At 36.4% G+C, this 13,377-nt stretch overlaps 1 protein-coding gene across 1 annotated transcript in view; it reads right to left on the reverse strand.

Annotated features, from left to right (window-relative positions):
* sorl1 (sortilin-related receptor, L(DLR class) A repeats containing) overlaps nucleotides 1-13,377 on the reverse strand; it is a 56,944-nt gene that overhangs the window by 28,450 nt on the left and 15,117 nt on the right. Inside the window, exons 6-8 of the mRNA XM_081371356.1 lie at nucleotides 9,671-9,845; nucleotides 1,308-1,409; nucleotides 1,027-1,196 (exon numbers count right to left, since the gene is read on the reverse strand). Coding sequence (XP_081227482.1) covers nucleotides 1,027-1,196; nucleotides 1,308-1,409; nucleotides 9,671-9,845 — 447 coding nt within the window. The remainder of the gene's footprint in view (nucleotides 1-1,026; nucleotides 1,197-1,307; nucleotides 1,410-9,670; nucleotides 9,846-13,377) is intronic.

The following is a 13,377-nucleotide window of genomic DNA, read 5'->3' on the forward strand; positions in this document are numbered from 1 at the left end:
AGCTTTCGTTTCAGCTCTGAAAGCCGCAAGACTACATTGAACGTGATGAATACGTGTTAGAAATCAGGAATGGTTAGAGAACATTGTGCTTGGTACATTTTTCGTCTTCAAACCAAACTTGGGTCTCCAGGCAACAAAGTTTAAATCCTGTCTGGCTAGCGTGCTTCCCATAATATTTACACATCAAGTCAGTAGGCGGAGAGTAGGCGTTCTTTTGTGGTTGTTCGAACGCATTTAGCCACTACAGTCCATAGTCAGATTGTACAGTTAGAGTGAAGTCAGTTGGTCTTTTTTCTTTTCTTTTTCTGCAGTGACACTAAAAGTAGAAAAACTTTAATTTAGCTGAAAGTCTTCAATATTAGCTATTTTGTTAAAAGTTTGTAATTATTTATTTAGCATTTTCATTTAAAATTTACTCTACCGTTCAAAACTGTGGGTCAGTATGAAGGAATTATTACTTTGAATTAGCAAGGATACATTAAATTGATTAAAAGTGAAAGTCATTTTTTTAAATAATGTTACATACATTTCAAATAAATGCTATTCTTTTGATCTTACTACTCATCAAAAATATTAAGCAGCAAATCAGCATGTTTTACCCCTGCAGCAAATCAGAATGTTTTAATTATTTCGGAAGGATCATGTGACACTGAAGATTAAAGTAATGATGCTGAAAATTCGGCTTTGCCATCAAAGGAATAAACTACATTTTAAAGTATATTAACATGGAAAAACTGTTATTTTAAATAAATAAGTATACTAATCATTTTTTTTAAATGAAACATTATGTAAATGTAAAATAACATTTTTAAAAATGAGATCAAAACCATTGACCTCTAAGGCAATACAAAGCATTTAGCATTTAGGAGTAGGGTTAGGGATATGACTGTTTAACAGAAATGTTGTTCCAGGACCAACAAACAAATGTCCTTCTTGGGTAAATCACATTAATGGTCACCATGTCTGTGGACAAGCAGTGTTTAGCAGCTCAAACAAATGCACACACACTGTGATGTTCAACTGTACCTGATAAGCGTGTTGCTCCCAGAGCCATCAGGGCTGAAGTACAACACATTCTCTAGGGACAGAGAGAAGGACAGGCCCTGTGTGTCGGAGATGTACAGGTGCGTAACACTATTATTGTGGTTCACACACACGAACACCTGGTCCTCAGAAGCATCTGCTATGTAGTACTCCTGGCAGAGAGTGGAGAGCAGGGAATCGCATAAGACAGGTAAACAAACATGAAGCTTTAAAAGTCATGGCCACAAATCTCCACGAGACTAAACGAAGCTGACGGCACTCACCGTGATAGGGTGGCGGGTGTTAAACTGAGCTGCTCTCATTGGCTGCCGGTTGTAAGAAACCCACAGCTGGACAGACTGAGACTCATGGCTCCCAAACAACGTCTGTGGAAACACATTAACAATGAGATTAACCATCCCAAATAAAGATCACGTTACAATTTGTCAAATCAGAGATTGATCAATAATATATTTTATGGCCTATACTGAAACAGTTTATTGTAACATTTATATGTAATATTGATATCTAATGACACAATAACTATATGATCAATAAACTACAAAATAAGCATTTTTAATATTTTATTATTAATTTAATAACATTAACATACATTTTACTGAATAATTTATTATTATTTTTTTATATTCTCTATATTTATTCTAAATGTAATAATTGCTGTTTATAGCATTATATTTATGCAGAGATGTTTTGGTAACTGAATGTTCTTTTTTTTTAAATACATTTTTAAATGTAATATTTAAAACGTATAATTTTAATATTTAACATTTAAAATGTAATATATAAAACTTAATATTAAATACAATTATTTAAAAAAAATTATTAAGATTTAATCATTAGAATGATTAAATTAAATAAAAAAAAAACTGAGTACACATCCAAACAATAAATGAAAAAATCTACTATTCAAGTGAATATCGTTAATTGGTCGAGTAGAAAAGTATGAAGAATATCTGCATGTTAAAAATTTGTTTTGGGTTAAACAGATTATCATTATATATCTAGTTCAAATGCAGCAACAAGATGGTTTGTTTTCCAATGCTACACAAAATGGGGACATGTTGCAATAAATTGTATTAAAATTAAACAGCAGAGAGTCATAAATATTTTATAAGGTAATCTAACACCATCAGCTACCATAAACCATGGCATATATTCACTATAAACGAGGTCTGAATGGCAGACAATATTAGCATGGAGGGATATGCCCCATCAGCACTGTATTCACTAGGGTCCTGTACCTGATATCACTTAATAAGGACTACTGGGGATTTGTCAGTCACTCATTTGTACTTCTAAAACTGCTGGTTTTCCAAAGATAAAAAGAGATGGAAAGCTGGTGCTAGCAGCACTAGTCTAGTCAGTGTCCCAGCAACCTAGATATGTCTCTGTCTAGCATTGTCTTAAATGAGCAATGCGTCATGAAGGGACGAGCACTATCACTCGTTCTTCCCATCTTGAAGTCTTTTCTTTCTCTCTCTCCCCTCAGGAAATCAAAGCTTCAATCAATTTTGAAGTTCAGACTGCTCAATCAGTCTTTCCCTTGTACTGTCACTGTAATCAAGCCATGGGTGAGTAAGAGTTACTTACATCAGCCCCGCAAACACAGAAAAATAAGCTGTAAATTACTCTCTATAATAAATAGATTACATACAATCAAACAAAAGCTGTGAGACAAAAGATATGTCTGAAACCACTTAGTCAAAACCCTTCATTCAATATCCACTACATAGTGAATGAGTGAATTCAAATGACAAAAAACTACTTAAACTCTGATCAGGCCATTCAGACTGAAACGCAATTTCAAAAACTGCTTCTTTAAAATGACCAGATTTCAAAGCAATTGTTTTCTTGCTGTGTAGACAAGAAGTAAAGAAGTAAACAAAGACGCCATTAGAGGTGATAAAGGCAGTAATCGGAATAAAAGCAAATTATATTGATTATATTGCAGCAGGGCCAAAATTGATCGCAAGATGGAAGCAGTAACAGGTAAACACAGGGCCAGGGATTTACTGGGTCAGTGTAAGAACAACAGGATGTCAGATAAAAGTGTATTTATAAGCACCATCATCCTGAATAACAAGTTTAACCACTTCCTTGTTTAAAGGCACAAAAGCTCAGTGTTTTCCTTCTCAGCTCTCCGCACTGCCTCGTTTTTAGTCACACCATTCATGGTATTGATTTATCTCGCTGTTAACGGCTGTCTCCAGGAACAGACTGCAGTGTTGTGGAAGGAGCCAAAACACAATCTGGCATTAGAGAGCAAAGGAGAGGGAGATCTCTTGAAAACAGACGTGTTGCCGGGAGAGCTAGAGAGCAAAGTGTGTGATAACAACAATCAAATCACAAAGCTGCAACAACCAGATCCAGATGCCAATACCTGGACACAGTACCATAATACCATAATAATCCCATGTTATAGTGTAACCAATAAATTAAAGAAATTATTGATTAGCTTATAAATTACTGAATATTTTATATAAAAAAGATTTAAACATAAACATGAAATAACAAAAATGATATGTAGTATACTTTGGCTATATATGAAAATACATCATTTATTATATACACACTATACAACTTCTTATATATAAAAAAATTGTAGCCGATTAAATATTTGAGGTTTTAGAGTAAAATTATACAATTATATTTGCCATTAAAATTTTTACTTCCATTTCCATTGGTCTTCAACTTTGGAAGTCTGGAAATCACACATTTAAAACTATCTGAATCTTATTATAATACTTATATAAAATATTATGGTATTTTTAGGAAAACGTAAATAAGACATGGAAATTTTAACGGTAATTATAATTTTGTCTAGTTTTACTCACCTCTATAATATAATATAATATAATATAATATAATATAATATAATATAATATAATATAATATAATATAATATAATATAATATAATATAATATAATATAATATAATATAAATTCATTTAAAAAAAAAAACACCACATCATACTGCCACAATTTAAGCAAATTATATGCAAATAAATTGTATTTCGATAGCATCATAACTGCCACCTTCCAGGAAGGTGCAGAGTTGCTACACAGGTGATTGTAGTGTTTTTGTGTGATTGAGCTGTTAACCAATCCTGTCAGGTGGTCAGAGGTCAGAAATTTTCCCTCAAATTTCCATTTGCATCTGACACTTAGATCCAACCTCCAATTTTAGCTCTTACAGAATCATCAGGCATTTACAGGCAGTTATCCACAAACAGCTCCTCTGAGAAAACTGTCATCTCTCATTCTGCTGCCATGCCATCCAAGTGTCCCTGACTACAAACTTGACAGCAAAAATTCGCCTATAAAAGCCTTCTATTCTTACATGGCAACATGAATGGAATAGTTTCTGGCACATCCGGCCCAATGAATATTTGGCTTTGGAGTCACTTTGCCTTCTTTGTGGAGAAAGCATTTATCTCTGGAACAACAGCCGTACTGTGCTGGCAGTCCCTCTCATCGCTTAGTCTGGAAGAGAGATCAGACTTTCAAGCATGAGTGAGAATGTGTAGATGCAGAAATGTTGAAGAACACAGTGTGGGAAGTTCTGCATTCTATAGTGTCACAGCAAAAAGTAAACAATATTTTGTCCAAGTTGTGAGTTTGCAGTCTGCAATTAAAAGATAATCTAAACAATAAAACTTGCTATTACGTTGTATTTGCTGGCAGCATGCAAAAACAGATAGGCAGTGCAAAGAATAAATTACTATTTTGAGTCGGTTCTTTTAATGAATCAGTCAAACCAATTTACAAACTTTAGGTTTGGTTGTTTAGCATAGCTAAATTTATCCCTTCCTGTATTACACCATTAGTCCTCATTTGAAGCGTCTAATTGAACCCATCAAAACGGTTATCAAACTGACATCTGATTCACTTACTGCCAGGATGTTTATGGAAACGTGTGGTTAAAGATCTACATTCATAAGAGTTTTGTTATGAATGGTATTTTAATTAAACGCATTAAACTGAGACCACTTTAATGCCTACTGACACGCCAAGATCGTGTTTAAAATCTCTTCCCATCCTTCTCCCATGAGCATCTTTCTTTATCAAAGTTCAGATTACACCCTGAAACCAGGTTATCGCTAAAGCAGCTTGCAGGGCTACAGGGAGGTGAGGATGTGAGAAGAGAAAAGACTTAATTATTATTAAAGATTTCTATGACATTATGGATAAATCCCTCAGATGAGAGGACCTTGGTTTCCACGGCTTTAATTAGTCTTAGAAGCTTCTCACTGCCAAAGGCTCTTGTGATATTCATTATGGTAATCCTATTAGCCGGGCTGCAGATAGAGGGACTCAACACAATGTGAGCAAAAGAGTGAGTCAGAAAGAGACACAGTGACGGAAAGAGAAGAGGGTAAAAGACTGAAAAAAGGGAGAAAAAGACTGACATCAATTTCGTCCGACTGGCAAGACTGGATATGGTCCAAAACCTAGTGAACGGCCTCACTGCCTACTATCTACATAAACAGCATCCTAACTAACATGGCAATTTAGAACGTTACACAAGCAGCAACTCACAATTGATTCAAATAAAGTTTAGTGTTAGCATGTCGCTAAGCTAACAAAATGATAATCTAATTCGATACAAAAAATATACATACAACATACAAACATTGGGCAAAATAATCAGTTTTTAACTATATCAATCTTTATCAACACTTGAATGATGGTTGAATATATATATAAACATTTCTTCCTCTTCTTCTGCCAGAGATTTTTCTCATCTTAAAGGGTTAGTTGAAAAAATTCAAATTCTGTCTTTCCAAACCCGCGAGACTTTCATTCATCATCGGAACACAAATGAAGCTTTTTCAAAAAGTTCATAAAGAGATTGTAAAACTAATCCACATGAATTGAGCAGTTTAGTCCAAATTTTCTGATGAGACTTGATCACTTTATATGATGAACAGACTGAATTTAGCCTTTTATTCAGCATTCATCAACTCACAAATGGAAATGGAAGCTCAAGCACGTTCGCTTGATGTGAGAGAACCAATGAGGTTCATTCTCTTGTGTTATGCAGCACGTTTGAGCTTGTGCAAGAACCAATGAGGTTCAGAAAATTTGGACTAAACCGCTCAATTCATATGGATTAGTTTTACATGAACTTTTCGAAGCGTCAAAGTTTCTTGCATAGCTGTCTATGGGGGGACAGAAAGCTCTCAGATTTCACCAAAAAGATCTTAAAGTCTTACGGTTTTGGAACGACATGAGGGTGAGTAATTTATGACAGAATTTTCATTTTTGGGTGAACTAACCCTTTAAAGTTTAAACCAATTAGACCCAACAAACCGGCTTTTTTTTCCAGCAGGGGCAGCTTGTGATGTCTTAAAATGCTGTCTCTGTAAGCAGACCCTCTAAGTATTGAAAGAAAGTGTTTGTTCTGTAAGTGAGCGAGCGAGAGACTGAAAGAGAGAGGGGGTTGCTCTAGGGGTACGTCTGGCCAGCAGGGTCAGGGCCAGGCCACACACAGGCATCAACAACCCAAGGCTCTCAACAAGCCTGTCACTTTCTCTCTCCTCAAGAGTAGAGATATTTACAACTTGCCCAGCCAGACAAATTCCAAAGAGCTGTTGCTCTGGCCTATTTACTATTTGTCTGTCTTGTCATAAACCTCCTTAGGATAATTTTGTTTAATGCGCTATGTGGACAACCAACGAGCACTGCAAAGAGTTGAATGGTCTGACCATGAAAACCACTAATTATCCTGTTGTAAATCCATCCACTCAGCAAGTGAAATATCCAAATCCGTTAAAATATTAAACTGAAATGTGGCTCACCAAAACACAGGGAGCAAACTTCCCACAGCCCTTTGTGGAAAATCACTCAGAAAGCGAGTGTATATTGCTCCTTTCGTATTTTCGTCTCGCGTCAGATGGCCTTTGGACAGTTTAGCCTAAAATTTGAATTCTGTCAATTTACTCACCATCATGCTGTTCCAAACCAAACTTTTATACTTTATACTTTGGACAAAAACAGTTTATATCTTCTTCTGTGTTCCAAGGCAGAAAGAATGTCATATAGGATTGGAAGGACATGAGGGTAGGTAAATGATGACAGAATTTTCATTGATGCATTTGACATCCCTTTACTTCAACAAAACAAGAACAATGGGAGCAATTATAAAACTCTTTCGGTGCCGTTAGTATGGCACAGTGTTGAAGACGGGACCATATGGCGGCACTGGGCAGCAGAACACATACAAGTGGTGCATGAGTGGTTAGAAGCAACCGAGGGAAACCTAGCCACAACTTCATTAACGGAACATAGATCAGAGCTGTCAGGCAGGGCCGCGGTTGTGCCATCCGCGCAGCAATGCTCATAAACATAAACTCCCACGGAGTCTCTGGCTTTCTGAGGCCGCAGATAAATTACACATTTCTTTCCAATTTAATGGGTGACTTGGGTCTGCTTCTGCTTTAACGCAACCTGGCAGTGCCATGTGTGACCTGACAGATGCCTCATCCAGTTCTGGGCAGTCAGACGTTTGGTGTGGGATGAGGTTAGTGAGATGCCAGCTGATGTGGGGTGGAAATGATTAACCACTGAATATACTCAAGGGTGAGCGCTACACTGAAACATAACACTAGCTGCGGTCAGCATAGACATGAGGTCTAGACAGTCATTGTTTCAGAAACCAGGAACTATGCAAAACTTTATGGAGGCATATTAACTGAAAACAAATACTTTAAGCTGTATTGTGTTCCCATCTTGGATGTGATGCTAATAAGAGTTTGACAGATACAGCTTTTACACTATTTAGTGTTTCTATGACTGATGACTGATGTGTTGCAGGGCTGGACTTACAATACAAAAAAACATCACAATACATTGTTTCTGCTCATGACAAATTCTGAAATAATGCTAGAGTTTACCTTAACTAAATTACAAAAATAAATAAATAGTCCAGAGAGAGTGAATCTGCAGGATTTACATTTTCAGAGTTTCTGCTTGTTTAGATGACATTCTTAATTATTATATTATATAATATAATATAAATTATAATTTATATAATATTATATAAAGGAATTATATAAACGCACAAATAAAAATTAAACAAGGTACATGGTTTTAAAGCTCCAATGAATAGAGTGTTGCAGGGTTGATGTATTTTTGTAGGAAATCCTAGAAGTTACTGTAGCATCACCCTAGGTTCCTTCGGCAAAAAGCCAAAAGGATTTTTCCGTTGACCACTGGACTACAGCAGAAAATAATCTCTTTTACCAACAAAAGTTTATGATTCTAACATGGTTTGCTCATAAAGATAATCTTCACAATTAAAGAAAGTTTTTATGAATTTTGAAGTCTAACAATAGGAAGAAGTGAAATGATAAATATATAAACAATCTACACCACCTTTACTTTTCCCACTACTCTTTTAAACTTTATAATCTTTAAATTAGAACGTCTGAGTTAGAATAGTTTACAAGAGTGCAGTTATAAACACAATGAGGCTGTAAAAGTGGACTAGCGAGTAGAAGAGTGATGACTTTTAATTTCCCTGACAACCTAAATAGTCCCATTTAGCCACTTGTTAGCAACTGCCTTTTCAAGACACCGTATAAAACATGCAAATATCTTGAGCTTATGTTAACCACAGACACTAATTTTCAATTTGAGCGATTTACAAACCAATTAAAAAAAAAACAAAAAAAAAACATGGACTTCAGGACGAAGGAACTGAAAGAGCAAAAAAAGCTTAAGGTTTTAGGACTCTTTCCTGTAGCACTCTATATACAATCTAAGAAAATCAGAACTGCAAAATATGATTGCAGTTTGATGTTACCATGCTGCTAATAGAAGCATAAAATATATAGCACATGCATCCCTTTTTAATTACACTGAACTATTTTTGAATTAAATACACGTTTATATTTAATGTCAATATTTAAAATCAACATTTCTCTTGTCCGCCTTGTATTTATTCTTTCATTGAGCTTGTTGCGATGCATTCTGTGCATTCTAGGTTCGCTCTCGCTGTGATGGATACAAACAATGCTGCCTTAGAATCTGGCCGAAATTTGGCCTCTTAGGAGGAAGCATAACTAAACCGCCTACCTTCTGGAACAGTCTACGTACAACTGCTGTTCACAGACACATAATCAGCAGATGCTTTTTTACAAAACAACTTACAGTACATGTATTACAGGTTGTGCCTCCTGGGGCAATTATTATGTTTGAGGGCACAATGACCCAGTGGGATTCAAACCAGTAACCTTTTGGTTACCAGCCCAGATTAATAACTAGAGAGTCACCTGTCTGAATTACCCTTCTGTCATATAGGGCAGAAGCTCAGTGTTGGCTAAACACACCAGGAATCCTCCTTATCCGATTCCATGGCTTTAAATAAGCCTGTTATCACTGCCTGTTCATCTTGAGCGGGATCCTTCCTCCAGCTCTTCAGAGGAGTGTTTACTCACACTCACAGGAGAGGCATTCAGCTGGAGTTGGCACGAATCTGACTCTCGGCACTCTCCACATTTCCAGTTTTTGAACTCTAGCTCAGCGCTGCTTATTCTACCCTTCTTTTGCTATTTAAAAGCATGAAGCTACAAATTATCCTCCGAACGTTTGCGGCTCTGTTCTGGTCGGAATGTACCCTTACCCTGGTTGTGGTGGCAAACATGTACTTGTCCCGTAACTGGAAGCTGTCCACCTTCTCTAGGATAACTTGGCGGTTTTGCTCGAAGAAGTCCGTGCTGCTGAGGATGATGGAGTCTCCCTGGGGCTCGTGGCGCTGGACAAACACTGTGGTGGGGTTGTCGTGTGGCTCTACACCCCTAGGGGATTAGAAAGACATACTTGGACATTCATATTTTGGACATATGTTTTTGTTTTGTTAAGCATACATTTATGTTCCATTTTATGTTTAAATGGTTTCAGAGAGCAACCAATTCCATATTAACGTGTCTTAATATAAAACACTACACTTTCTTGAACACCAAATCAGCATATTAGAATGAATTCTGAAGGATCATGTGCCACTGAAGACTGGAGTAATGACTGCTGAAAAATAAGATTTGTCATCACAGGAATAAATAATATTTAAAAATGATATTAGCATAGAAAACGGTTGTAATAATATTTCGCAAAATTACTAACATTAAAGACTTCTTTCAAAAGCATTTAAATAATCTTACTGACCGCAAACATTTGAACATTGCTTCAAAAATAATATACAATATTACAATAATAAAGTAACATGTTTTGTATTGTGTTTCCTAATGACATGCAATGTGCTACAATGCAAAATCTGTACAGTGCATATGCAGCTACATTTATCATACGTGATCAATAGGTACTTCCACTTGCCAAGACAATTCAAGCAACTTCACACCTACCAACTTACACTGAACCAATTTTCCTTGCCTGTTTTCTGCACAATGTTGCTGATAAATTATTCAGGGTGAGTGTGGGAGATCAAGACTACAGACGAAGGAATGGGCAGCAGTTTCAGATAAATGGATGAGAGAATCTCTCTCCACCCTTGACCAGCAGCTTGACTTCCCTTCCTCTTTGAAAACACAGAGGGGTGCTGATTGTTGAGACTGGCTCTTAAATCACCAAGCTAGAGGATAAAGGGATTATCTCGCAGGGGAACACAAACACAAACCTCGCCTGCTTGCTTTCTATTTCACAACTGGGAGTTTAGCACGTCGAACAGCGGAGTGAGAGACGGATAAAAACAGGGGCTTACTGCTCTTTTAACCAGCCCTGCAGCTCCGCCTTTGGTTTGTCTAGATTAAAACTGAAAGCCAATTGAGAACTCAGAGAATACAGTCAACAAACAACACAATTCACACCCAGAAAAACACAAACACAAACTGAACTGAAGGTCTGTTTGCTGACCTTTAAAACAGTAGTTAAGCTGTTTGGCAGGACTTCCTTATTCCTTCTGACTGCTACAAAGCTAGAAATGTATACGTTTAATTATGATGCAGCAATATTACAATTCTGGCCGACACCAATAAACCAACAATTATTAGGCTAATAACTGACACAAAACACAAGCCTTCAAAAGATTGGAGTTGGCGAGATGTTTTTGAAAGATGTCTCTTATGCTCAAGGGTGCATTTGTTTGATCAAAAATACAGTAAAACTGTAATAGTGAAAAAATATAATTTAAAATGACTGGTTTCTATTTTAATCTAAGAAAAATGTAATTTAGTCCTGTGATGGTAAAGCTGGATTTTCAGAATCATTACTCCAGTGTTCAGTGTCACAAGATCCTTCAGAAATTCTGATATGCTGATTTGCTGGTAAAGAAACATTTCTTCTTATTTTTAATGTTTCAAACTTTTGAATGGTACTGTAATTTAGTACTGTATGTTAAAAAAAAATTAAAATTAGAGTTTAAATGCTACAATTGAATTTAGGCATCACAGCATTATAATGTGCCGTGTAAAACCTGGATATTCATTTTGAGATTTGCTAAAGATTACATTTATCAGTGTACATTTTAGTGCTTTTAAAGATTAATATAACCAAGTAAATGTTAAAAAAAGTAAATGAGCAAGAACAATTACATTAAAAAAATTCTTATTATCAGGCAATAACGATATGGAACTGATATATCATGCATCCCTAAAAGATATCCAACATCTGACGCAGGTTTGATTCTGACTCCCTGATCACCCTCTCTAAAGACCCTCTCTTGAGGAAAAGAAAACATCTGTCAAACCGGAAAAAGGGAAGCTGTTTGAAATGTGACGATCCTAAGCCGGGCACAGTCTGAGAGAGCTCTCAGAGCAAAGAACAGAAGGGTTATCGCTGCAGTGATGGTGCAGTCGGTCTCTGAGCTCTCGAGTCATTTGTGTAGGGCCATCGCAGAGGGTCGCTGATGTTGTCTCCACAGTCACTGACTGCCATTCCAGCAGATGAAATGGGTCACGGCTGGTAGACACAATCAATTATTCATACGGCAGCAGTCTGAGCCTCATCAGAGAAACATCCACAGCCGACTATTTCGCAATCAAGCAGTCTGTCTGGACGGCAGCCCACATGCTTGAAAACACTGACCACTTCCTTATATATCTTCGACTATTCTGTTGCAATATTGTGCAAAACAAATTTGTTCTGGCAGAGACACTTACAGACATAATTTGAGCTAAAGTAAAAAAGAAAAAAACGATAATCCCGTCTGTGATGAATTGGAGTCATAACATTCTAATTAGCTCCGGTCTTCCGATCGGATCATATCCTATGGCATAATGTTTACGGAACAGGATAGCAATAAGAGCCACTCTGTTATTTCTATTTGCTGCTTGCTTTCGATGCCAGTGCCTGATTGTGCAAACACTGAGTGCTGGCTGCAATCCAAAGCAAGAGTTTCACATTCCTTCATAAACCTGTAAATTGAGTGAGGCAGCACAGAGCATTCAACCCTCTTCAAATTACAAACACTGTTGCAAAATTCCTGTATGGAAGAATGTGGAAAGCAATAACTGGATTTGCCATTTCGATTGCTTAGGATATCAACGAGCTGCAAACTCACACCCTGTTCTTTAAGACAGCAATCAAAACCAGAGTAATGAGCCATGTATGAAATGCTATCTGCGCAGTGGGTTGGAATATCTCACAGACAAAAGGGGAATCAAAGCAGATCACACATGCATGTAGAGAACTGTATGTACAGTATGTCAATCCACAAGCTGCTCATAAATGAATCGCTCAAAGGCCATTACTCCAGGTTTCAGTGTCATTCAGAAATCAGTGTATACTTAAGCTAATACTTGAAAAAGGATACTAATAATAAGTGATCACACTTTAGATTAGGGTCCGATTCTCACTATTAACTAACTATTAATTACGACTTTTCCCCAAACTCCTTATTACTGATTATTAATAGTTAGTAGTTGTTACATTTAGGTATTGGGTAGGAATTGGTTAGAATTAGGGATGTAGAGCAGGGTCATGCAGAATAAGGCATTAACATGTGCTTTATAAGTACTAATAAACAGCCAATATCCTAGTAATATGCATGTTAATAAGCAACTAGTTAATAGTGAGAATTGGACCTTAAACTGAAGTGTTTCCTTATAAGTAGATAACTGCATTTAAGCTATTCACAGCATTCAATTCATACTAAATATCAAATATATATATATATATATATATATATATATATCTGTGTGTATGTGTATGTGTATGTGTATCTATCTATCTATCTATCTATCTATCTATACACACACACACATACAGTAGTCAACAATTGAAGTGGATCAGAAAAGTGAATCAAAGTTGTCCTAAGACAAGAACATGTATTGTTCAAAATGCATGTATAACTTTGACTTCAAATGTTGACTACTGTAT

The sequence above is a fragment of the Scardinius erythrophthalmus genome (assembly GCF_964197995.2).
Source record: "Scardinius erythrophthalmus genome assembly, chromosome: 7".
Taxonomy (NCBI): Eukaryota; Metazoa; Chordata; class Actinopteri; order Cypriniformes; family Leuciscidae; genus Scardinius; species Scardinius erythrophthalmus.